The sequence below is a fragment of the Pelodiscus sinensis genome, chromosome 13 (genome assembly GCF_049634645.1).
Source record: "Pelodiscus sinensis isolate JC-2024 chromosome 13, ASM4963464v1, whole genome shotgun sequence".
Classification (NCBI taxonomy): Eukaryota; Metazoa; Chordata; order Testudines; family Trionychidae; genus Pelodiscus; species Pelodiscus sinensis.
Genome location: NC_134723.1, coordinates 13988517 through 14014747, shown reverse-complemented (window position 1 = coordinate 14014747; position 26231 = coordinate 13988517). Strand labels below are relative to the sequence as shown.

The 26231-nt window shown below is 40.5% G+C and overlaps 1 protein-coding gene across 5 annotated transcripts in view; it reads left to right on the top strand.

Moving 5' to 3' along the window:
- Positions 1 to 26231, top strand: part of DACH2 (dachshund family transcription factor 2) — a 673528-nt gene that overhangs the window by 625547 nt on the left and 21750 nt on the right. For all 5 annotated transcript variants that reach the window (XM_006115313.3, XM_014569659.3, XM_014569658.3 and 2 more), the window contains 2 exons: positions 15879 to 16024; positions 16612 to 16759. In XM_006115313.3, coding sequence (XP_006115375.2) covers positions 15879 to 16024; positions 16612 to 16759 — 294 coding nt within the window. The remainder of the gene's footprint in view (positions 1 to 15878; positions 16025 to 16611; positions 16760 to 26231) is intronic.

Sequence of the window (26231 nt, the reverse complement as noted above, 5' to 3'; positions counted from 1 at the left end):
ACCCCTGATCATTTTAGTTGCCCTCCCCTCTCCCACCCTCTCTCTTCCCCTCTCCCACCTCCTTTTCCCAGTCTCCCCCAGTTTTGTTCAATAAAGACAGATTCCATTTTTGAACACAATTGTCCTTTATTTTGTACATCAAGAAGAGGGGCTAGGGAAGGGTAAGTGGAAGGAGGTGAGGGAGGAATGGGGCACGAGCCCCCGATGGGGAGGACTGGGCTGGCTCTGCGGGCTTCTGGGGGTGGAAGTTCTCCTGCAGCCCCCCAATTGTCCCCTCTCCCCAGATGGCAGCCTGCGGCAAGTGCAGCCGGGCTGATGGCCGAGTGGTGTGATGTGCCCAGTGTGGGTACTCCGGGCAATACAAGCCAGGACTGTTTTGTAAGCGGGGCACCCCTGAGAACTGTCTGTCCAGGGTGGGGGTCGGGACCCTTTAAGCACAGCCCTCGGCTAGTGTGAGACAGCAGCTCCACGCTCTAAGTCCTCCTCTGATGCCCTGCTGGCACTGCTTCTGGCCATCCTTAAGCCTGGTTCAGGGTCCACTTAATGTGGACATGCTAGTTCGAATTAGCAAAATGCTAATTCGAACTAGTTTTTTAGTCTGGATTCGTTAGTTCGAATTAGCTTAGTTAGTTCGAATTAACATTGTAGTGTAGACGTACCCTTCGAGAAGCTCTCTATCAGCACATCTACACTGCAGGGCAAAAGTTTAATTAAGATACATAACTTCAGCTATGTCAATTGCCTAGCTGAAGTTGAAATTCAGCTTTTGGTGATGTCTACACAGCAGGAAGTCAAAGGAAGAACACTCGTCTGCTTCCCCAGGCTATGTCTAGACTGCAATCCTCTTTCAAAAGAGGCTTTTTCGAAAGAATCTTTCGAAAAAGCTTCTTTCGAAGGAAAGCATCTAGAGTGCAACCACTTATTTCGAAAAAGCAAGCAAGACAGTCTGGAGGCTGTCTTTCAAAAAAGCCCTGTTTGCATTCAAGGACTCCTTTTTTCGAAAGAGAACTTTCTCAAAAAGGCGTTATTCCTTATAAAATGAGGTTTACTGTGGTAAAAAAAACCCCCGCCATTTTATTTTGATTTAATTTCAAAAGAACAAAGTGGCAGTCTAGATGCAGGGGAAGTTTTTTCGAAAAAAGGCCACGTTAAAAAAAAAAAAAACCCTGTCGTCTAAACACACCGTTAGTGTGCATCTTTCCAGCAGAGCTTACCTAGAAATAAGCTATGCAAATTGAGCTATGTCAATTTTACAGCTTATTTTGAAATAGCTTATTCCAAAATTGGGAGCGTCTACACAGCACTTATTTCAGGATAGAGCACTTTTCCTTCGATTTCCCTTACTCCTCGTACAGTAAGGGTTATAGGAGTCAAAGTAAGAAGTCCTCCATCTTGAAAGCATTTTGATATTATTTCAAAATAACTGCCAGCTGTGCAAACGCGGATTAAGTTATTTAAAAATAATGCTAGTTATTTAAAAAATAATGTTGCTGTGTAGACATACCCTACATCCTCATGAAATGAGGGTTACAGGAGTCAGAGTAAGAAGTCTGCCATCTCAAAATGATTGTGAAATAATGGCTTGCTGTGTAGACATGCACTTTGTTATTTCAAAATAACATCAGTTATTCTGAAATAACGCTGCAGTGTCAACGTGCCTTATGAGTTTTAGAAGATAAGCAAAGATATATTCCATCTCTTAAAATTATTTAAGTAGGTCCCGTGGATAGCCATTGCTTTTATAAGGTTCTTCAGATGTTTTTCAGCAAAACATTTTTTCCCAGTGATTGAATTTTTCAAAGTACTAACATACCACAGAGAAATATGTCCCCCCCTCTCCCCCCCCCAGTTTTATGGTTCCCTGGATGCATTCTGTACAAACGTTCTGTCTGCTTGGACACAAACACTCTATTGCAAAAAAAAGAGATCTTGCTGTTTTAACAAGCTATACTACTTTGAAAGAATACAGTTGCAGCACCAATGGAAATGTCAGTATCTTAAGAATAATACTGCTGTAAGAGTACTCTTTTATTAAAGCAGACCTGAGTAATTTGTTCCTGACTGTTATACACCCCTATTTTATTGAAGGCACTTTGAATATGTGGAAGAGATTACTACCACTCTTTTCTCCATTCTTTGGCTTTAATGTATGGTGTGGGATAAAATATTTATTAAGCCTAAGCAGCACAGAGCATAATATCAGTAATGTTCTTTATAATCTATTTTATACATTTGTAAAACAAACCTTAATAAAAACAGAAATAATTACTCAAAAGTAGGAAATGCAGTATCCTGACTGCTTCAGATATTTTGAAAGATTTTGAAAGTTTAATTACTGTTTATGCACCTACATTAAAAATAAAACATAATAATAATAATAATTGATAAGTAATTAGTAGTAGAGTTCTCTTTTAAGAGAAGTGAGACATCAAGTATGTTAACATGAACGTCTAAAGTAAAATACAAATAATGCTTGCACTTGGTACCTATAGGGGACTTTTTCCTGAATCTTGTGATTACTATTTATTATTTATATTCTGTTTGAACTTAGAGGCCCCAATTGGTGGCTATCTTGTCAAAAGTGCTCTAAAAATAGATGTATAGACAGCACTTTAAAGTTGTATCTTAGGCTAGAACTTCAGTTCTGAAGTCCACCCCCTTCCAATTCTTCAGGTCTGTTGTGTGAGTTCTCCTAACCTGAATCTGTAGATGTGGGCTGGTAAGCTAACTTTTGCAAGCTGTGTAAACTTATCCCATCTTATCCATGTTCTAATGTCAAGGAATGGTGATTTTACTTGTCACTCTTTTCTACAAGAATATATCACAGCCAGTTAGATTTCCCTATAGCAGATTTGATTACTTTGGAACCCTGATATTTTCATAGAATCTTCTGATTATTCCTCAGTGGGCAACTCCTCTCAAAGAATTCAAAGTGTAAAACTTCAGTGTCCTCTGGATGGTCCATGATGTCACTTGACCTGCTTTGGTTCCCTGTCAGCATGGTTCCTGATACAGCTTCCTCTGCTGTCTGTAACCCTTAGAACATCTCTTAAAGACATGGTTTCCACTTAAGTGTTAACATAGTGTTGTACTGTATTAATTTCTAAGCAAATTTTCCAGTGCGGTAAAGGGACCAGTACATGTAATTCCCCATACTCCCTGATCTCTACTATTTGTTATGTTATTCTCCACTGTGTATAGATAAGGCCTGAAATTATTATACTAATTGAATGGCTGCGTCCAGACTGGCATGATTTTGCGGAAATACTTTTAATGGAAAAGTTTTTCCATTAAAAGCATTTCCGCAAAAGAGCGTCTAGATTGGCACGGATACTTTTGCACAAAAAGTGCTTTTGCGCAAAAGCATCCATGCCCAGTATAGACGCGCTTTTGTGCAAGAAAGCTCCGATGGCCATTTTAGCCATCGGGCTTTCTTGCGCAAAAAATTAAGGTGCCTGTCTACACTGTCCCTCTTGCGCAAGAGGGCTTATCCCTGAGCGGGAGCATCAAAGTATTTGCGCAAGAAGCACTGAATTCTTACATTAGAATGTCAGTGCTCTTGCACAAATTCAAGTGGCCAGTGTAGACAGCTGGCAAGTTTTTGCACAAAGGCAACTGCTTTTGTGTAAAATCTTGCCAGTCTAGACGCACCCCTAATGTAAACTGACGTTCTTATAGTGTGACAGAGAACAAGTCAGTGAGCAAAGAGAAGCACTTAAAATACCTACAGTATGACAACAAGTAGTAGGGTACTTGCTGAAAAATAAATCTTTTCTGCAATGCCTTTCCTTCAACATGTGGACTATAAATATTTGCAACAAAATAGTTGAAGGAATAATCTCAACATTAATGGAAAAAGGCTAAATCCGCCAAGAAAATTGAAGGTTTTTTTTTTCCCCTCGGAACGTTCTACCCATCCAATCTCATCTGAGAATTTAAATCTCAGTGGAAGAATAGTCTATTAGCAGTGAAACCTAAACCTTATCATTAGAAGAACATGGGAATTTGAATAGGAAAGAGTTAGGTCAGAAATATTTTGTAATCATCATAGTTTTCTCCCTGTGCATCTCTCAGATCCACAGTGGGGAGATGGGAAGCAATGAGAGTTCTTTGGAAAGCTTTGTGATAAAAGTGACTTTTACAGCATGATTCAAATCCCTGATTTCGTAATTGGCAACTAAAAATAATAGTTGTATATTTGTCTGGAGAAATGGCAAAGCTAATATTACTACCTGGTGCCTGTTGTTTTACTAAAGCTTCAGAAAGTTGTCATATGGCAAATAAAATTTGTTAGAATGTGGGTTTTCATGTAGGATTAAGGATTGCATTGTAAATATCCATGAAGACAACATAAGTTCAAAATTCTGCATCAAAATTACAAAAGTATATAACTCCTATTGAAACCTAAAAATGAGAATAAAATAACCAGACTACAAATTGTAAACAATAGGATATGATTTAATAAATTGGTAAGTATTTGATAGGAAATGACTATTACACGAGTAGATTTTTTGTACTCAGAAATTTTGTTAAAAAACAGGACCATGTCCAGGAGGCGTGAGGATTTTTTTAAATGTATTTTTATTATACTTGCATGTTTAATTTTACACTGAAGTGGCTTCCAAGTCTATTTCCCGGACTTGACACCAGTAAACATTATGCATTGTTCTCCAATATCTTATTCAATATTGCAAAATAAATCTCACCTACTTTGACTCTTTTTTTAAGAATTAAATTAACAAAAAACATCATCTTTATTGTAAGTGCCAAGTATATTTAAAATATGTGCCATATAAATAGGTATAATTTTCAGTGTTATTAATGAGAGCCCATTAATATAAATGTCAGATCTGTATAATTATCCATGTGTCCCTTATTAAAAGAGTGTAAAGCTAACGCTAAATTGAAAATTGTTGTTTCAACCTATTCAAGTCAAGTTTTCCATTTCAGGACTCTCTCTCACTCATCTTCCCATTGAAACACTTCCTAAGTGCCAGCTTTATAAAATCCTCTTGGTAAATGTACCCTCATAATTCCTGAAAACAACTCCATACAAAGGGCAGTATATGTACTGCTTATACTATTTTCTATCTTTTATTTACTACTGCAAATAGTCTGCTATTCTTAAATCTCCACTTACTTCAAGTGTTACAGAAATGATCTATGTTTTCCCCTGGATATGTTGCAAATGGTTACAAGGGTTTAGTCAACACTTCTTCAAAACAAAATAAAATGATTTTTAGAATGAGTTTTAGAAAATTACCAGAAAACAGAATAAGGTGATGTGTGGCTTTAATATTATTGGAAGCTTCCAAAGCTTTTAGAATGTCCTGAAAATTCATGTATAATGGTTAAATTTTATGGTTAAAATGTGTGTGTGTGTGCCATTGCAAAGTTCACTAGTGGAAAAACACTATTGTGACATAAAGTGATATAACATACTTATTTACATGTACCAGAGTTCGATTTAAAGACAGTGTGCTGGAATAATCAGTTCTTCTCCAATTGTCTTCATTGACCTCCATGTTAAGGCACTGTAAGCCACTATACATTTGAAAGAGTTTGTGCATCCGTCTGTCCATCTGTGAGTCTGTTCAAGAACTCCTCCTAAATGGTAAAAGGAGTTCTTACCACCAAATTTGGTATGCAGCTTCCTCTTATCATAACTTATATCTTAAAGGAAGGTCAGGATTTGATTGTGCAGGACAGTGGGGTGTGCATGGAATGTGATTGTTTCTCATTACATGGAAAGGGAGGCCTGTGATAGCAGGGGCAGTTATACTGCAGAATGACCCTCAGTGCAAGCAAGTGCACAGCTTCGTTACCCTGGCTGGCCCAGGGGAGAGGTCCCCGTTGCCCCAACAGCCCTAAAGAGCTGTAGAATAGTTGGCGACCGGGCAGCATGCCGCAAATGCCTCAGGCCGGTATCAGAGAGCAACCACTGGCTGCCCCACTCCCTGCCCTGAGCCCCCCCTCCCCATACGTCTGCGCTGACTCCTGCACCCCCTGCTCTGAGCCACTCCTCACTCCTCAACCCTGACTCCTTCACCCCCCTCAATCCCAGCCCACAGCCCTGAGACCCCCCCATCATATCCCTAAGCCTTTGCCCTGACTCCTGCACCCCCACACCCCCAGTCCCATGCACTGAAGGACCCGAGAAACACTGGGTAAATCTTTTCGTCTACTAGACTTTTCAGAGAGTTTGTCTGTCTGTCTGTGCATTTGTCTGTTTGTTTAAGAACTCCTACTAAATAATAAGAGCTAGGACCACCAAATTTGGTATCCAGCTTCCTCTTATCATAACATAAAGCCAGGTAAAGGTTTAGATGTGCCAGAAAAATTGAATGTACCTAGAATAGGATTGCTTTTAATAAAACCATACAGAAGTGAGGCAGAATTACTGAGCAGATAAAAGGGGATCTCTGGAGACACCCCAGACTCCAATCTAGGACTTTCCCAACAAGTTTCTCACCCCCCTCTCATCCTTTGAGGAGGCTGAAGGTCCCCCTCCCCGATTCATATAGGAACATTGCTGCATGTTCCCTTTCTTCAGAGAGTGCGGGGAAAGTGCAGTTTGCTGCATTCTTTACTCAGGCTGGGTAATGAAAGGGGCAAACAGACCTGGATCTACCCCAGCGGGGGGACATGTATCCCTACCTCAGCTGTGCCCCCTGGAGCTGCAGCAACCATTAAGAGGAGCTTGTGACCTGGCCCCGAGATGCTGCAGGTAGAGAGGGCTGGGGTAGTCCTCTCTTCCCATGCCAGCCTACATATTCAACCCATCAACCTCAGCCCCAGCCCCACCCCAGAGCAATGATTTAAATGAAGCATGTAGATTTTCATTTTATTTTTCAAAATAAAATTAATTGGGTTAAGATCCTCGCTAAAAGAATTAAAAGGACTGATTTTAAATTTGGCATCTGAATCACAACGTTAAAGCCATAAATTCCTCTGACTTGTGCCAGGTTAGGAGGAGGCATCACTTTTCTCATTGATAAAGAAAACTGCTCACCTCCTAGTAGAGAGAAGCAATGAAAGTTTGCAGAGCAGTTAAGTCATTACAGACATGTAACTGACTTTTCAGACTTTATATATATTCTACATTGCTGTGTCTAGACTGGCAAGTTTTTCCGCAAAATCATCTGATTTTTCAGAAAAGCTTGCCAGCTGTCTACACTGGCCATTTGAATTTCCGGAAAAGCACTGACGATCTCATGTAAGATCGTCAGTGATTTTCCGGAAAAACTATGCTGCTCCCATTTGGGCAAAAGTCTTTTTCCAAAAGACTTTTGCCCAAAAGGGCCAGTGTAGACAGCATAGTACTGTTTTCCGCAAAAAAGCCCCAATTGCGAAAATGGCGATCGGGGCTTTTTTGCAGAAAACTGCATCTAGATTGGCCATGGATGCTTTTCCGCAAAAAGTGTTTTTGCGGAAAAGCATCCTGCCAATCTAGACGTACTTTTCCGAAAATGCTTTTAACGGAAAACTTTTCCGTTAAAAGCATTTTTGGAAATTCATGCCAGTCTAGACGTAGCCCCCATGTTTGAAGTAAACACATCTTTAATATCTGTCCTACTACAGTTAAACCAGTCCCACAAATTACAGCGGGTGCGTCTGCACTGCACCATTAGCTCAAAATATGCTAAGCAATTTGAGCTATGCAAATTGTGTAGCTTATTTCAAGTGTATTTCGAAATAGCTTATTTCGTAATTTTGAAATAAACCGCTATTCCAAAATGTCCCTCAATCCTCATGGAATGAGGCTTACAGGGACATCAGAAAAGTTCACCCGTTATTTCAAAAGGTATTTCAAAATAATGGGCTTGTTCAAAAGGCGTGGAATAGCTATTTCAGGATACCGAAAGTATCCCAAAATAGCGCCACAGTGTACACATACCCGAAGGGAGTATTGGAGCAGCCAACATTTTGATAAACAAAAAAACCTTTTCAATTTTAGGAACAGCACTGAGGGCCTAATGTTAACCATTAGAGGATCTACAGTTGTCAACAATTAGCTTGATGAGAATCCTACTGAAATAAATTGAGAGTCATGAGAATTCTGAAAGGAGTAATTATCCTTATAAGTGCATACCTCTGAAGGATCATGGTCTAACTGTGTATAGGGGGACTAGATATTTTTGCCACAGTACTATTAGCCTAGTGTTTCCATTGACTTAAATTGGTGTCGTAGGTGTTCATTTCTTCTAAAAGGTACACAGCAACTCCTGCATTTTTACACCTCCTAATATACAAATGAGTACAAGAGAGTAAAGACTGCAAAATATTTTTTCTTGTAATGGAACATATGGGACCTGAACCTAAAATAATAGGCAATTTGCTTTTAAAATTTTTTTTTAAAGGGAATAATATTTTCAGTAGTAGACAGACATTTTAATCTATCTCAGGCACTTGGTGCAGAGGAAAAATGAGTATTTTAACTATCTCTTCAATCCCTCCCACATCCAGGGAACACAACTGTCTGTAGATTTCCACCACTTTGTCACTTTGAGGAAAAAACACAAGAGGTTATCACTGTCGTGGTTACTCCTAGTTTTTTTCCTGATAACCTTTGAGAAGTCTTTATCTGTCACAAGCAGAGCAAATCACTTTCATAAGTGTAATTTTAGGGAAATATTGGGGCTCATCTACCCAAATTCAGCCCCCACCCGGAGAAGAGCAAGGAAGTAAGGAAGGAGAGAAAATGTTCAGCTTTTCTTGGTCTCTAGATATGCTGTCTCTGCCTGTTGTAACCCCCTCTCCCTCAGTGCAAAGCATAGGGGTTGGTAGGGAGCTGAGCCAACTAAAAATACTGAACACACACACACACCCATTTCAGCCCAGCAGCCGCTCAAGCTCCCCTTTCTTGCATCACCAAGTAAGTTGAGGTATGTAGGAGGGAAACAGAAGAGGAGGAAAAACACTCCCTTGGAGCTTGGAAAAGGCGGGGGAGAGGCTGTGTATGAGAAACAAAAGCACAGGAGAACCCATGGGAGGAAAAAGCTGGAGGGGGAAGAAGTATGGCATTCTTTTTAGGACACTGAAAATTGTAAGCCACTGTGTACCCTGCTGCCAGAGAAGTTTTCCTGGAGTGTCCTCTCCCTCTCACTGGACATGTACAGATATTATTATGTCTTTGCTTCCAAAGAAACAGAGCACATACCAGCCCGTTAGTTTACGTGAAACCTCAGACTTCATTGTAATACCGAGCATTAAGATGGTTTACTAATAAAGACCAAAAATTTAAGTGATACTAAGCTAGAGAAAAAGAAACAGGCACAGTTATAAATCAAACAAAAAACCCCTCTAGCGTCTAAAATTTAAGTAGCAAGTTATATCACTGCATGGAACAGTTTCTCACTTAAGTTTGGCTGTGCCTACACTGGGAAGGTTTGGCGATAAAAGTGCCATGGATATGCAAACATTTCCAAAGGTGAAAACCGTTCAAACCAGGTTTTTTGCCTTGCATTGTCAACAATTCATGTCCACATTGCTAGTACCCTGTTGACAGGTAAGAGCAAAGCAATGTGGGTAAGCAGTGTAGTTGATCCCTGAACTTCTTGGGATTCCCTCATAGCTTGTGAGCTCTCTGTGCTAAGCAGTGTCAAAGCGGCACAGCATCTGTCCAGGCCTCCTCCTGTAGCAGCAGTCTGCCTGCCAATGTGTATCTAGTGCAGGGCAGAACAGAAGCATTCCAATTATTTGTTATTTATTCCCCAAATGAATCAAGCTCACTCAGCTGTCAGAAACTTCCTGGAGCTTTGAAAGGGGAGAGGCGCATACCTGCAGGCAGCAGAGATCATAAAACACTGAGTAGAGCCATCAGAGCAAGCATTGTGGGATTCTGGCGGAAGCCATTTCTCTCCACAAAACAAACAGCAGAGTCTTCATTAGCTCTTTGTCACCAATAAAGGAAGGGGAAAAGACAATAGTCTCTTGTGGGAATGGAAGTGGGTGTTTTTCCCCCAAAAAAGTTGCAGTGTAGTGTAAACGCTTTCATTGTTTTGTCGTCAGAAGGTAGTTTTTGGCAACGAAATGTGCCAGTGTAGACAAAGCTTTAGTTACCAGATGCTGTTTCCCTTCAGCCACAGAGTAATTAGAGTTCTGCAAAGCTTAAAAATTTTTATTCACATCCAAATCTGTATCTGCAAAAAAGATGTGGATACCCACCGATATAAAGTAGATATCTGCAAATTTGCAGCGTTCTAGATAAAAAAATTGTATCCACATGCAAAAATGAGCTGCAGATATCCCCATCCATATATACAGATACCCACAAATATAAAGTGGATAGCCACAGATTTGAAATGCTCTATTTGTTACTCACAGTCCATTGTCGCCACTAGGAAAACCAGGAAGTCATGCTGATGTACAGTCTCTATCCCATGGCATGTTTAAGTTATTTCCTTCACTTGTACACTTGATAGCACTGGTTACCTTATATACCTAGTTAAAAGAATGTTTTTAACTAGCAGATTTCTTCTTTGATAAAAATACGGACTAGCCTATTGGTAGTGGTCTACACTGTCTATTCACATAGCATCTCTTTCAAGTCCTGATCTTTAGTCCATCAATTGGAGTTTCACTTCCCAATCAGGACTGGACAGAAGACTGGTGAGCCAAAAGATGAATTTATAGTGGTTTATTGGTCCTACAGAAATTTTTCTAGCCATTGTCAGTGTAATTGTCAGACTATTGTATTCCATTCATTTCTTGGTATTTATTAATATATGTATTTTCTGCAAAGATAATTCTTGCCTTCCTCTATGTCTAGTAGCATAGCCCCAAGCTAGAAATTAAAATTAAAGGACTTGCCCTCTAAATGGATTCCTGAATGCTATTATGAAGTATGCCAGGTATAACAAACAGGCTCAATAAAAGCAGTCTTCATTTTTCTTCAATAAGTGGAAAGGTTGTTTGTGTCTCTGGTTAGATAGTAGTTATCCTAGCTTTATTTCTTGTTTATTCTATTATGTTATATGTCTGAATGCCGCTTTTAATATGTACAGTTCTAGTAGGCTTTAAAATCAAAGTGCATCAATCACAACTTTTTTCCTTTTACTATAAAAAGATGCACTTATATAAAATATTACCCATAAAATATTCTTCCAGCACTTCTCCACCTTTTAATTACTTTCTCGGTTAGGATTTCCCAAGCTTAATTAAATAAATTTCTGCCATTGTGTGCATTTATTCAGACTATGAACAAAATGTAGACACCATTCAGATGTGAAGACCTATTACAAGATTGAAATAGATTTCTAATGCATTTATCATTCATCTTTGCAGTGTGTGATTTCAATCAGAAAAAAATGATGAATGGTTTGACACTTTCCACCCCTGTACACTAAAATATAATATTCTTCTACTCGTTTTCAGCTATTACAGACTTTAACATGCAATGTGACCTTGGTCTGCAAAGCATGTTTGGTCAGTACAAAAACTTAATCATAAGAAGTCATAAGTAGAATCCTTCTTCTTTACTGCCCTTTTTCTGGGACTAGGAAATTTATTGCTTGTGGGACAGGTAGGATATGAACAATGGGCCAAATAGAGTCCAGGGTTATCTCATCTGTGTGAAAACTGCTGCTGAAAATCGATGTGACCTCTGCTACACTGTCATCCCAATTCCCACCCTCTGTGTCCTATTTGTCTTTTAGTAGAAGCTTAGATCTGTGTGCTGTCTCTATGTGTCTCTCTTGGGCCAGATTATCAAAATGAATCATTGCCTGCATACCTCTTATATTTCTATTTATTTTCCTGGTGTTGACTAGGTCTGTTGAAATATGATTCTTTTTGCATTTGATCCTCACTGCAGCAAGCAGCACCTAATTTAGCTGTGTCTATTTCTTTAAAGAAGAGTAATACTATTTTGAAACTTCAATCTACTGTACAGAAGCATTACAAACCATACACCATGCAACCTGTCATCACAGTCAATAGTAATTTTCCTTTCAGCCAATTTAATACTATTACTTTCATCTCCAAGTAGGAGAGATTTCTAGATATTTTAAAGCTGTATAGTTTTCTGTTATGCATATTTTATGTATTGCTCTCATTTTGAGATGCCACTTTTGTTTATTCAGACTTAACTCTATATCATAAATGGCATTTCTCTGTAGTATCTTATGCACTATAAATTAATTCCAAGAATTCTACTTTCTGTATAAAATATTTACATATGAGAAACAATATATAGTATTTGAATCAAGAATGCAGTAGTCTGTGTGTGTAACAACAGTTGTTTGAAAGTTTCGGAGGGACAGTTGTCTTAATCTGTAACTGAAAAAAACTTAAAAAACAACAAATAGTCCTGCAGCACCTTAGAGACTAACAAAAAATGTAGATGCTGAGCTTTCATGGGCATGTCCCACTTCTACAGATGAATAGAGTTAAGGGGTCCAGGTTGTAAAATAAATAGAAGAGAAAGAGAGGGGACAGGGAAGGAAAGAGAAGGAATAAAATGGGGGGGAAAAATGTCAGAGTGTCTATGCTAAATGAAGCTGATAGAGTTGGTTCTAAGTACTCTTAAGTATGTGGTGCTTGACTATTTATGTCATTAGGATATGGAATGTAGTGGGTAATCCAGTGAAGGTCTTTGTTTAAACCTTTATTGCAGGTATCAAACTTGTAAATGAAATTAAGTTCTACAGCTTCCCTTTCAAGCTGGTTTTTCATATTAGCTTGTAATAATATGGTAACTCTGAGATCCATTAATGAGTGTCTCGTCAAGTTAAAATGTTCCCCAACAGGTTTCAGTGTGTTACCTTTTGAATATCTGACTTGTGTCCATTAATCCTTTGTCATAGGGACAAAGTTAAACACAGTTGTTTAAAAGTAGATCATTTTTATATAACATAAATCCATTTTCTAAAATGTTAGCTACCTAAGTGCAAGGATAATGGAGTCTTTTGTTATTATTTGAGGCATCATTACGAAGATGTTCCATTAGTATACTCACACAGTGAAGACAAAATACTCCCTAAACATAGATTTCAACGAATACAGGAAAACTACCAGCACTCCTGGGTTAGTTGTCAGCCTGAAGAACTGTTTATCAAGCTGAATAATATATTATCAATGTAAAGACCCTGCAATTTAGTTTCATGTTTAGTATTTGTAACCAATGTACTGATTCTCTCTGGAATTTTTTTTTAAATGGCAGGGGGAGGTTCTGTAAATGTGATGTGATCTAATTGTAAATCTTAGAATTAATATGACCAAGGCACTTGACAAATGAAAATACCAGGATTGGTTGTGCAATTGCCTTTAGAAAACACGTCATGAATTTATGATCAATATATTAGTTTAAGCTTTACTAAAAAGCAATTTCTGTGAAGATGTTCTTCATTTACTTCTGCAGCTGCCAAAAGAATGTTTTATAGGTTCCTCAGGAACAACACACAGATATATTTCAGATTCAAAGGGCGTACAACACAACGCCCGATGTAAAATACTAATTAAAGGAGTTTTTGTTCTATAGGTTTCAGCAGTAGGCTTGATACCTAAAGCCATTACATGCAGAGGAGGGTTTAAAGTGGTCTGAAAAGGTATGTCAGTTATTGCTCTACAAGCCCACCTGGACTTAGGGCAGCTGCACTGGGGCCCAGCCACTTAAACGGACCTCGTCTTCCAGCCACTGCCACCACTACATGGGCAACAACAGCAGCCAAAGCCCTAAGCCCCAAATCCTTTAAATTGTCACCAGAGCCCTGATCAGCACTGAAGGGCTGACTAGGGGAGGCTAGCCTGAGCTTTGCCCCTTCTGCTCAAGGCCCTGCCCCTTCCATGGGCCCAGAGCTTCTCTGCCACCTTACCCAGGGTCTGGCAAAGTCTATCAGCCACTCTGTTGATGTACAACAGTGGTTTTCAAACTTTTGTGGATCCCTAAAAAATTGTGAATGGCAGAGCAGATCCCGTTGGAAATCTTAGACATAGAGTATGGGTCTACAGACCACAGGTTGAAAATATCTACACTACAATATTGATTAGTGTTAATGTTAATTCATAAAATAGTGTTGGGTTCAAACAGGTTGTAAGAAATATTTTAAAATGTTGTTGCTACTTTTGAGATGAACTTTTTATATCAGGCAGGAGCAATGTTTTGCTTGTCCACTAAGGATTACTCTATTAGCCCAGGTTCCTTCAATTTAAAAAAGGCATACCAGTTTGGCTACGTATTGTAAATTTCAGGAGTAGGAGTACTCTACCATGCTACTTCCATACTACTACCTCCTTTCCAGTGCCTGACTTACTTCAAAATAAACTCTTTCTCTTTTTACTGTAGATGACACAATTCATCATAGTAATAGAGATGTAGCCGTGTTAGTCTGGTCTTGCTGAAACAAAAGACAGGACTATGCAGCATTTTAAAGACTAACAAGATGGTTTATTAGGTGATGAGCTTTCGTGGGCCAGACTCACTTCCTCAGATCAAATTGTGGAAGAAAATTGGCACGACCATATATATACCAAAGGGATACAATCAAAAAAAAATGAACGCATATAAAATTGACAAACCCATAGACTCCTATAGACAACCACCTAACCTCAGGATGATTTTTACCAACAACCATAGGACATACCAGACTAATACCAACCCTGGAACTTTCCCTTGCAACAAACCCCGGTGCCAGCTTTGTCCACATATTTACTCTGCTGACACCATCATTGGACCAAACCACGTCAGTTGCAAGATCAAGAACAGATATTCCTGTTCATCTAGAAATATAATTTATGCCATCATGTGCCAACAGTGTCTGTCAGCTATGTATATTGTACAAACTTCTCAGATACTTTGCCAAAGAATTAATGCCCAGAAATCAGGCATCAGGCAGTTTCACAAAGAAAAAACAGTTTCTTGTCATTTCAACCAGACTGGGCATTGTCTCAACAACCTCACTACATGTATATTACTTCCAAGAGACTTTAACACCAGACTACAAAGGGAAACCTCAGAACTGTCATTCATGCTTAAATTTGACACTTTACAAATGGGCCTTAACAAAGAGGCTAACTCCCTTACCCATTACAAAGATAGCTTCCCCAATTATCACTCTTAATATCATTATCTCATAGACGCTAACCTCCCCCTCCTCACTCTCCCTCTGTTCTAAAATCTGATTTGTCAATTTTATATGTGTTCGCTTTTTTTTGATTGTATCCCTTTGGTATATATATGGTCATGCCAATTTTCTTCCACAATTTGATCTGAGGAAGTGAGTCTGGCCCATGAAAGCTCATCACCTAATAAACCATCTTGTTAGTCTTTAAAGTGCTGCATAGTCCTGTCTTACAAGTCACCATAAATACTCAACAAACAATTTTAGCTAATGCTGAACACTACAAAGGATGACAATAGCAGGTTATTCTGTAGGAAAATCTGCACTGACATTTTGCTTACAACTGAGACTTGTCATCAAGGCAAGATGGAATAACTCAGAGTTGATTATACTATTAAATCTGGGAAGAGAAAATTAAAGGGAAGGAGAAATGATAAATCTCTTGACTCTAGAGGATTTCTTTGGCTGTAACAGAAAAACCCTACTTTTCATTATACTCTGATGAACTATTCAGATCTAATGAACTGCATAACAAAGCTATAATTCTGTAATACACTTATGTTTGGGGTGTAACACAGTATGTGTGCACCTCTTCCAGGCGTCTCAGCATGATTTTACTTCAACTAGCACTATTTTTAGCCTTATCCAAATAACAATAATTGTTGCCTAAAAACAAACTATGCCAATTTTGTTATCCTAGTTATGAGAAGATTTCAAGGTGAATTAAGTCCTGGCCTTTAAACACTTCAGTCTGCATAAGATGGTTGCCATTGGCAATATATTAACTCTCTAATGTTGCTTTCTAATATATCTTTACAGAGGAGGTCCAAATTGCTATTCCAGTAATGAAACCAACCTTAGATAAAGTCCAACTGGCTGGACAGACTTTGCCTCCTGGATTCCCTGCACCATTTCTTTTTGCTGATGGTTTATCATCAGTAGAAACTCTATTAACCAACATTCAGGTAAATTATAAGTTATTGGTACCAGACTTACACATTGATAAATAAACTCATAAAGAATGAACAGTCTACAAAATCATATTCTCATTCAGAGTAGTCAGTAATGTCAGACCTGTTTCAATGAGCCTTTTTGCAGCAAACTACACTTTGAATACTAGCTACCCTTGATAGTTTGTTTAAAATGCAGTGAGCGAGTTAAACTTTTCAGAACAGTAGGATATGTCTCTCTTAGGCTTTTTTTTCTGATTATACAAAAATGTGTGCACAAGTGCTTGAATGAGTGTATGCTATTTGTCTAGGTTTGTATTTCTGGATATTTTTACAGGTCTTTTACTAAGTTTCATTTTTGTGTATAAACAGTCTCGACAGGATGAATTTGGAAAAGCTATTTTGAAAGAGTCCATAGCCCATAGTTTCTCATACAATATAAAATATTGTATATGATATAGCTACCTAATCTCAATTGTATACATAGGTCTACACATTTCATGTCAATATTTTCTCTCTCCCACAGATAAAATCAAATGATGATGCTTTATGCTACTGTTGAGATTAGATGTCATTTTCACAGGCTGATTCTGTGCTTTTAGGGTCTTCTGAAAGTAGCTGTGGACAATGCAAGGGTCCAGGAAAAACAGATACAGCAGGAAAAGAAAGAGTTAAAGATGGAGCTTTGTAGAGAGAGAGAACTAAGAGAGAGCTTAGAAAGGCAACTTACAGCTGAGCTGCAAAGCAGAGGTAAGTTAATGAAGAATGGACTCCGGATTTGATTTGCTTGCTCTGAGCTGAAATCGGGTTAGCTAGCAATCATATATTAGTGTAATGCGGTAGTGGGCAAACACTGATAATGAAAGATTTCAGTTTTTAGAAAAACTATAAAACAAGTTTTTTTTCAGGCAGATAGGGAAAAAAAACCTGACTGTTTCCTAAAGGATAACTGGCTACAAAATATTTTGGCAGCTCCTCTAGTTGAGAGCTGATTCAGTTCCATGATTTTCACAAGTATTATTATCAGTCCATCTGTGGGTTCTTAATTTGAATTCTCTATTTGGCAACTTTATTTTATTCTGTGTTTCTAACTATCATCTTCATCATTGAGAAGCAGTCTTGTTTTCTGAAAGATTCACAAAGAAAGTATGTTTCTGAAACATGTTTACACTAGAATTTCTTTCATCTCTCTGAGCTAGCCCTTGCTTGTGGGGGTAATTATGGGTATGTCTACACTAGCCACCCTAGTTCAAACTAGGGTGGCTAATGTAGTCATTCGAATTTGCAAATGAAGCCCGGGATTTACCATTACTCCTCCTCATTGCAGGAGGAATATCGGTAGTTTGAATTAGGAGCTTTAATTCGAACTACCTAGCCCGTGCCGCATGTAGCCGTGGGCAGGTAGTTCGAACTACCGGGCATTTAAAAATGACGGCACCTGGGAATATGCAAATGACACCCGGGATGTTTAAATCCCGGGATTCATTTGCAAATTCAAATGACTACATTAGCCACCCTAGTTTGAACTAGGGTGGCTAGTGTAGACATACCCTATGATACTAGGAAGGAGGATGACTCTAATGCCATTGCGTATATCAGCTGGGAGGAGGAGATACTTATCCAGAACTGTTCTTCCTTGAGATCAGAAGCAAATAACTTTAGTAATTCTCCTGTTTTCTGTCATACCATAGAGAGAAACGTGATATAAACTGTGTCTCAAAAGGCTGTGACATGAAGCATGACTACAACTGCACTCTGATGGCATTAGTTTTATAATATAGTGTGTTAAGTATAACATTTTTCACAGTGGTGTGTTGCAAAGAGAGAAGACTTTTCCGAAGTTCAGCATCTACATTAAAAGGCAACATTAAATAGGTGGAAGTAATAGTGAATGTGCTAATATACCATTAATTGATATGCCCATTAAATTAGACAGTCCTAACTTAAATAAACCCCCAAATTCTACCCTTGTATGCATGTGTGTAGCTTCCAGTTAAGCTGAGATTAGATCGGTGGTTTTCAAACTTTTTTTCTCCTGACCCAGTTGAAGAAAATGGTTGATGCCTGCAACCTAACATATTTGACTAAAGTGTGGGCCCCGGAGTAGGAGGGGACTGCAGCTTTGGAGGGGTGGGTCAGGGCTGAAGCAGAAGGGGATTATTTTGAGTGGCTCCTGGTCAGTGGTGCAGTGGGAGTGCTAAGGCAGCTCTGATCATGCTGCACCACAGAAACAGCCAGCAGAGCAGCTTCCCAGCCAGTGGGAGTGTGGAGCTAGTGCTTAGGGCAGGGACAGTGTATGGAGCCCTGTGCACTCTTCCCATCCCAGGAGCGGGGTCTGTTGTTGGCTGCTTCTGGGGTGCATCCCAATCTGTGGTGCCAGGATGGACAGAAAGCCAGCCATAGCACCCCCACTGATCACCCTGCAGCAACGAGACCCAGAGACTAACATTCCATGACCCAGTACTGGTACGTGACCTCTAATTTGAAAACCACTGGGTTACACTATGGTGACAACTCATGAGTAGATGGGCTTGGTCTAGGGTGGGGAGAGGGACAAAATCAGACCTGGGGGGCTGGATTAGGCCCAACAAGCATTTCTCTCCGACCCACCCTGCTAATTAGCAGCGAGTGCTTACTTACAGCCAGCAGAGTGTATTCAGCTGCCCTTCCCCCCACCGTGCTCCATCCTGTAGCCCAGCTGCTCTCAGGATTTTCCTGTTAGCTGTGCAGAGTGCAGGAGGTGGGTGGAGAGGAGAGCTGAAATTGGGATGTTCCCCTGCCCTTGTATCCCATCTCTGCAGAGCAGGGGACAGGTAAGAGGGAGACACACAGTGGATCTGCTCCAGTCTGAAGCGTGGCTGGTAAGTGACTCAGAGGAGTGCAGAGTGGGGGAGGGAGAAGATAACAGAGCAGGACAGATTTCCCTTAGAAACAGCATGGCTTCATTCAGAAACTTACCCACCAGCAGCCAGCATATCAGGCCCATATGCAGAAATGTCTGTGGGTGGGTGCTTTTTTTGTAAATGTGGACCACATTTTTTTTAAATATAATTTTTTAAAATACATATTTCCTGCTCCTCTTTTCTCCCCATTGCAATATTTAATCTGTTTTGAATAAAAAGAGGCACAACTGGAATATAAGGGACCATTTTTATAATTTTATTTTTAAATAATTTTCATTTAAATTTAAAATGGTCTCTCATTTTCCAGTTATATTCCAGTTGTGCCTAAAAACCAATTTAAAAAATAAATACTAATTTAAACTAGAAAAGTATTAATATAAGGAGTCTGCCCAGTTGCAGTGAAATTGCCTTTATCCAGCCATTTCAAAAGAAATTGTCAGAGATGGAAAGCTAAGAGATAAGTTTAATCACTTCTTCTACTGTTGCTTTATATTGGCGTCCTAACTGGTAGCCATCTTTCCAATGAAAAGAACAACAGTCTGCTACCAGGCAGTGCTAATCACCCAATGCCAGTGGGACGCCCAGCAGGGCCCAGTTATAGCCCAATTATATCCTATATCTGGGGTGCCCAAGATGTCAGTTGCAGTTGATGGTTGATCACAAGCAGTCAACCGGTGGATCATGAAACAGTGGCAGCCAGGGAGGGCTGGGGCAGAACCAGCCCCTGGGGGTATGTCTACACTACCCTCCTAGTTCGAACTAGGAGGGTAATGTAGGCATACCGCACTTGCAAATGAAGCCCGGGATTTGAATTTCCCGGGCTTCATTTGCATAAGTGGGGAGCCGCCATTTTTAAAACCCCGCTGGTTCGAACCCCGTGCAGCGCGGCTACACGGGGCACGAACTAGGTAGTTCGAACTAGGCTTCCTAGTTCGAACTACCGTTACTGCTCGTTAAGCCATTAACGCCTATGTAAACTTTGTTTGAAATGTAACCACGCAAATGTCCTGGGACATGCATACCCCATGCAACCTGCTTTCCCCTTCACCCCTCCAACCTGACCAGGCAGAGATGACTGCAGTAAGTGAGTCAGGAGGACACCCCAAACTGCTTACTTCACAGATGCTAGCACTTACTCACCCCTTTTCCCCCACCTACTCCTGTGCAGTCTTCTCCCCAGCCCAGTTTGGGGCTGGGATAAAATCCTGCTTCTCACACTAGCAGGCAACAGCAGTCTAGCTGGGAGTCAGGACAGGATCAGCACAAACAGATTATCCATACCTTCCCGACCTCAACCCAGCACACAGCACAAACAAACTTCCCCTCCCCCCGTCTCCACTTCACCCCAATGCCAGCACCCACCCACCCACCCTGTGAATCCCCCAACTATCCCATGCAGTCAGCCCCTTACCTCCCTTCCCAGCCCAGGAGGGCTGAGGAGACTGCTGCGTTTCTGCCTCTGCCTCCCTGTCTCTCCTCCCACATGGGACTCTCCAAACTCTCCTCCCTTATGACTTCCCCCCAAACCAATTAATTAATTACTCCCCCCACTGCCAGCCAATTATTCTTTCCTTATCTCCTGCTTACCTGCTCTGGGAGTTCCTTAGTTCACGCATGCAGCTAGCTCCATTTAGCTGCTGCATAGAGATGTCCTGCACACCACTGGTCAGCTGAGCTCCCTGCCTGCGCAGGAACTTTGAACCTCTGATCGGGTCTCAGAGAATAGCTGTTCAGCTGCACAGGTGCACAGTTTACAGGGAACTTAGGTCACAAAGTCTATCTCTAACACACAAAGTGTGTGTCACACACACACTCTTAGTCTCTCTTTGTAGCCCTTTGCCCCACCCCTTCTGCCTGAGGTCCCACCCCTTCCAGGGGACCCAGAGCCAGTACATATCAAAATTCATGAAGTGGCCCTCCTGTGAAAATTATTGCCCACCGCTGGTCTAGGGGAATGCTAAGAGTCAAGAGTGGAGAAAAAACTCCTCTGAGATGAGTAAATTGCCCTATACCTGCAATTTGTTGTATCCCCATAATCCAAAGGAAAGAAAGCTTGATACATTCTTATAACCTGAAATTATGCAAAGGGCCAGCACAAAATATGTGCATCACTTAAGTTTCATTTAAACCATCATAATTCTTACATGAAACTTGTATAATGTATAGACTTTGCTGGCCTTCAGCACAAGACTGAGTTTCACCAATAATCACTGATACATCAGCCTAGGCTTCCTAGTCTGAACTACCTAGTTCGTGCCACGTGTAGCCGCACGGCACGGGGTTCGAACGAGCAGGGATTTAAAAATGGCGGCGCCCAGTTTATGCAAATGAAGCCCGGGAAATTCAAATCCCGGGCTTCATTTGCAAGTGCGGTATGCCTACATTACCCCACTAGTTCGAACTAGTGGGGTAGTGTAGACATACTCCCAGATCATCTCCATCAGTGCAGAAAGAGCTCTGATGGACCTAGACTTTATTGCACGGAATAGTGCACAGAGATTGCTGAAGTTCCTAGCATCATATTGCTCTCCTGATATTGTAGTAGAACTGCAGCACTTTTCCTGCAGGCAGGAATCTTGTGGGAAGATGGCCGAATTGGAAGATTGAAACTGAATTATGCTTTGGTAGTCTCAAAATGCTGTATCTGAAAATAAACAAAATGAAATACCTTCATGTAGCTGCCCAGCTTTACAGTCCAGCAAATAATAGAACCACTCTTGCTACACTTTAATAAAGCATTTTGTGTAAATTTGAAATTATTAAAAAAACAGTAATGTTCCCTTCATTGCAATCTTAAAACAGATAGATGGAGATTGGCAATGTATCATCTGAGATTATCTGAATTACAACCTCAGTATATAGCAGTTTTAAATGTAGTATGAAATTGTTGAAAGGTCTTTTCAGTGCAATCTGGGCTGCTTGACTTTGAGTGTTGTCAGTTACTTTGTTCAAATTACCTTAGTTCAAATTACCGTTTCACTGCTGCGGGCAGTTACTTCGGGCTAGTGGAATTTCAAAATGGCGATCGGACGGGAACATGCAAAGAAACCCCGGGATATTTAAATCCCAGGCTTCATTTGCAATTTCGAATGCCTACATTAGCCTCTCTAGTTTGAACTAGGAGGCTAGTGTAGACATACCCTTAGAGATGAAACAGGGGCCTTGCAATGGCTACTATGCATGGGAAGAAGACAATATTAGTATTGCTTCTTCTCTTCTTCCATCAATCAGGTGACAGCTGGTCTCACACCACTCCCATTGTACAGTAGCAGCAATATAGGATGGGACAAGCACCCAGCTGAAACGTGGCACCACAATTTCATTTCCTTTATGATATGTAGAAGGAAGGAAAGTGGAGAAAGAAAGGAGTCAGGAGAAAGAATCAGAAATACTGGACTCGAAGGGGTCCTGAAGTAGGACTCTACTTAGACCATCTGTGAGAGGTGGTTATCCATGTAGATGCTGGAGCACCCACGGGGAAAAATTAGTGGGTGCTCATTACCCACCAGCAGTCAAACTTGCCCAGTCTGCCTTTCCCTTCATGCTTCTTGCCTGCTGGTGGTCCCACTAATCAACTCCTCTCCATTCCAGAGTGATGTGAACAGTTGTGGTAAGCAGCAAAGGCAGGACTTGGGGAAGGAGGAGGAATGGGGGCAGAGGTGGGTTTTAGGTTTTGTAAAAGAATGGAGAGGGGACTAGGACTGGGGTGGAGAGAGGGAGTTAGTTGGACCTATCTATTCTTAAAACATACTATTATGGGGATTCTGTTGGAAGCCAATTCTAATATTTAACTACCTTTATAGCTAGAATATTTTCCCTAAATTTCCGTTGCTGCAGATTAAGCCTGTTTGGGTTTATTTAGTCTGCAGAAGAGAAGATCAAGGAGGGATGTGATGGCAGCCTTCAGATTCCTGAAGGGAGGGTCCAAAGAGGATGGAGAAAGGCTGTTCTCAGTAGTGACAGATGGCAGAACAAGGGGCAATGGTCTCAAGTTGCAGTGGGGGAGATCTAGGTTGGATATTAGGAAAAACTATTTCACTAGGCGGGTGGTAAAGTATTGGAATGGGTTACCTAGGGAGGTGGTGGAATCTCCATCCCTAGAGGTTTTTAAGTCCTGGCTTGCCAAAGCCCTGGCTGGGTTGATTTAGTTGGGATTGGTCCTTCTTTGGGCAGGGGACTGGAGTCGATGACCTCCTGAGGTCTCTTCCAGCCCTAGGATTCAATGATTCTGTGATTCTTGTCCTATCTTCTGTGGACATGAAGATCAATTCAGTCCTTTTTCTAATAGCTCTTAACGTATTTATAGACTTAACAGGTTCTCTTCTCAGTACTGAACATGCCCAATTTTCTTTAACCTTTGCTCATGGGTCAGGTTTTCTAAATTTTTATCAGTTGTGTTGCATTCTTCTGACCTCTCTCTGGTTTGTCCTCTTCTTTCTTAAAGTGTGGCACCCAGCATTAGGCATAGTACTCCCGATGAGTTCTTATCAGTACTCAGAAGAGTGGGACAATGAGTTCACGCATCTCACATATGACACTCTTTTTAACACACATATTATTCTTTTCACATCTGCATTAAATTGTTGACTCACATTCAATTTGTGATAACCCTCAGATCCTTTTCAACAGTGCTACCCCATTTTGTGCATTTGATTTTTGCCTTCCTACAGCACTTTTATGAAATTTGTCTTGTTTACTTCAGAGCGATTTGTCTGTGATTGTTTTGAGGTCATTAAAGGGCACCCAATGGAGCCATATTGAATTCTTACTTTTCTTCCTGTCTTTCTTTTGCCTCAGGATAGTTTTCAGATGTGTCTCAATATTATTTCCTTAAGCAACTGCAGATCCTTCTGAGCTGCTTTTTCCCTTAGATTTTCTTCTCATGGAACTAACCCTAACCCTAACCTATAACTTTTCCAAACTTAATATCTGTTTTTGGAAGTTCCTTGCCCTTGTTCTCCTGCACTCTTTCCTTCCTTTAGAACTTTGGCATTTATCATTTCAAAGTCACTTTCACCCAGATTGCCTATTTACTTCCTATTTACTCCTAAATCTTTCTATTTACTCCTAATTTCTTCCTGTAGGTCAGACTCAATCTTAAAATGGCTAGCCCTCTGGTTCCTTCCTCTACTTTCTGAAACAAAAAGTTCCCCCTAATATCTTTCAAGAGCTTTTTGGAAATTTTGTGTTGCACCATTTTGTGTTGCCTGAGGTCAGGCAGCCCGTACCACAGTGGGACTTGAATTTGGTGCTCCAGGGCCTCATGCAGCCACCATTTGACCTGATAGCTACGTGCTCCCTCTCATTTCTTGTGTAAGGTGGCCTTCCTGATGGCTGTCACCTCGGCCAGATGGGTGTCCAAGCTGAGGGCACTGTACACTGGAACCACTTTACACTGTATACTCTAAGGACAAAGTGACACTGTGTCCACAGCCTGCATTTCTGCCCAAAATGGTGTCCCCTTTCCATATGTCCCAGGATATTTTCCTGCTGGTCTTCTACTCTAAGCTCCATGCAGACCAGAAGGAACAGGCGCTACACTTGTTAGATGTAAGGAGAGCTTTTGCCTTTTACTTAGATAAGATAAAACAGTTTCATAGAGCCACACGGCTTTTTATTTCTGTAGCAGAGAGGTTGAAGGGCCTCCCACTGTTGGCTCAGTGTCTGTCCTCATGGAACACAGCATGTATTAAGGTGTGCTATGTCCAAGGGGGAAAACCGGTCCTTCCTATCACAGCCCATTCTACCAGAGCCCAGGCCTTCTCTATGGCCTTTGCAGTGCAGGTTCCGATCCTAGACATCTGTAGGGTGGCTGCATGGTCATTGGTCCATACTTTTACTAACCACTATGTGATCACACAGAAGGCTAGACAAGATGCAGCCATTGGCGGATCAGTGTTGCAATCAATTTTCTCCTAGGTTCTGACCCCTCCTCCTTGGACACAGCTTGGGAATCACCTAAGTAGAATGGACATAAGCAATCATTTGAAGAAGAAAAAATGGTTACTTACCTCATAACTGTTGTTCTTCGAGATGTGTTGCTCATGTCCATTCCAAATCCCACCCACCTCCCCTTTGTCGGAATGTCTGGCAAAAAGGAACAGAGGGGGTGGAGGGCCAGCAGGGGTATATATGCACTAATATATCAGCTCCACTCCAGGGGTCTCCCTGGCTGACCCTGTAAGCACTGCTACCAGTAAATAGCTTCTGGGACTCTTGCACGCGGTGTGCGTACAACTAAGTGAAATGAACATAAGCAGCATATCTCAAAAGAACAGTTACCTCTCAAAAGAGGTAAGTAACTGTTTTTTCAGTTAACGCTGTGTCCAAAAAGTGCATTTTCTCTCTCTCTGTCTCAGAAGTACCCTCTTGCTACTGTTCTGATTAGCTCCCTTCTTTCTCCTTCTATGCCCATATTGGATTGCTTCTGCTCAAAAATACAGACACTTCTACCAAACAGTAGTCAACCCCCTCTATTTGCATTCAGTCCCTAGTGTTCAGCTTTATGTGGCAACCTTATGTGCTGCTTTCAGCTATTTTACTCCAAAATTAGTCTGAACGCTTCTACATTTAACATAAATGAAAAATGTATAATGCCCACCAGCTTCAATGAGGTTTCACCCCCATCTCCATAACATTATTATTATTATTATTATTTATTATATATTAAGCATTTGAGATTTTATGACAGCTGGGAATTTAAACATAGAAAATTACACTTCCTTTTAATATTGGAAAATACCCTGGATGTCTAAGTAGCAAATATTCTGATATGTCAATGTGAATAGCATCACACCCAGCACCTGATTTGTGCTTTGCAGAGATTACTAATATAATTGCAGTTGTTTGCTTTGTACATATAGTGATTGGAAAAAATGGGTCAGTATTCTCAATGATGAAGGGTAGAGTTCGAATGGAAGATTAGACACCTATGTCATTGCTGAGGAAATTGCATTTTATTAGAATGGGTGTAAACAACAAAACTCTAAGTCCAATCTGCCTCAAACTTTCTGGAATAAGGACTATTCGTTGTTTTTTAATTTTTTTCAGTCTAAAACTAGTCCAAATTTCACTGCTGATCCCTCAACGCTGTTTGATATACTGACATCAGTGTGACTGCTCACTATCATTGAGGAAAGCAGGATCGGGACTTTTAAAATATTGTGATCCAAACATTTTGATATTTTGGATATGGATTTGTAATTTTTGTAACAGACCCATTTCTGATAGTTTTGTCTCATGGCTCCACAGAGCTTGAATTTCAGCTCTATCGTTGTTATGAAAGCATCATTTGTAGCTTACACTTGGAACTTTTTAAT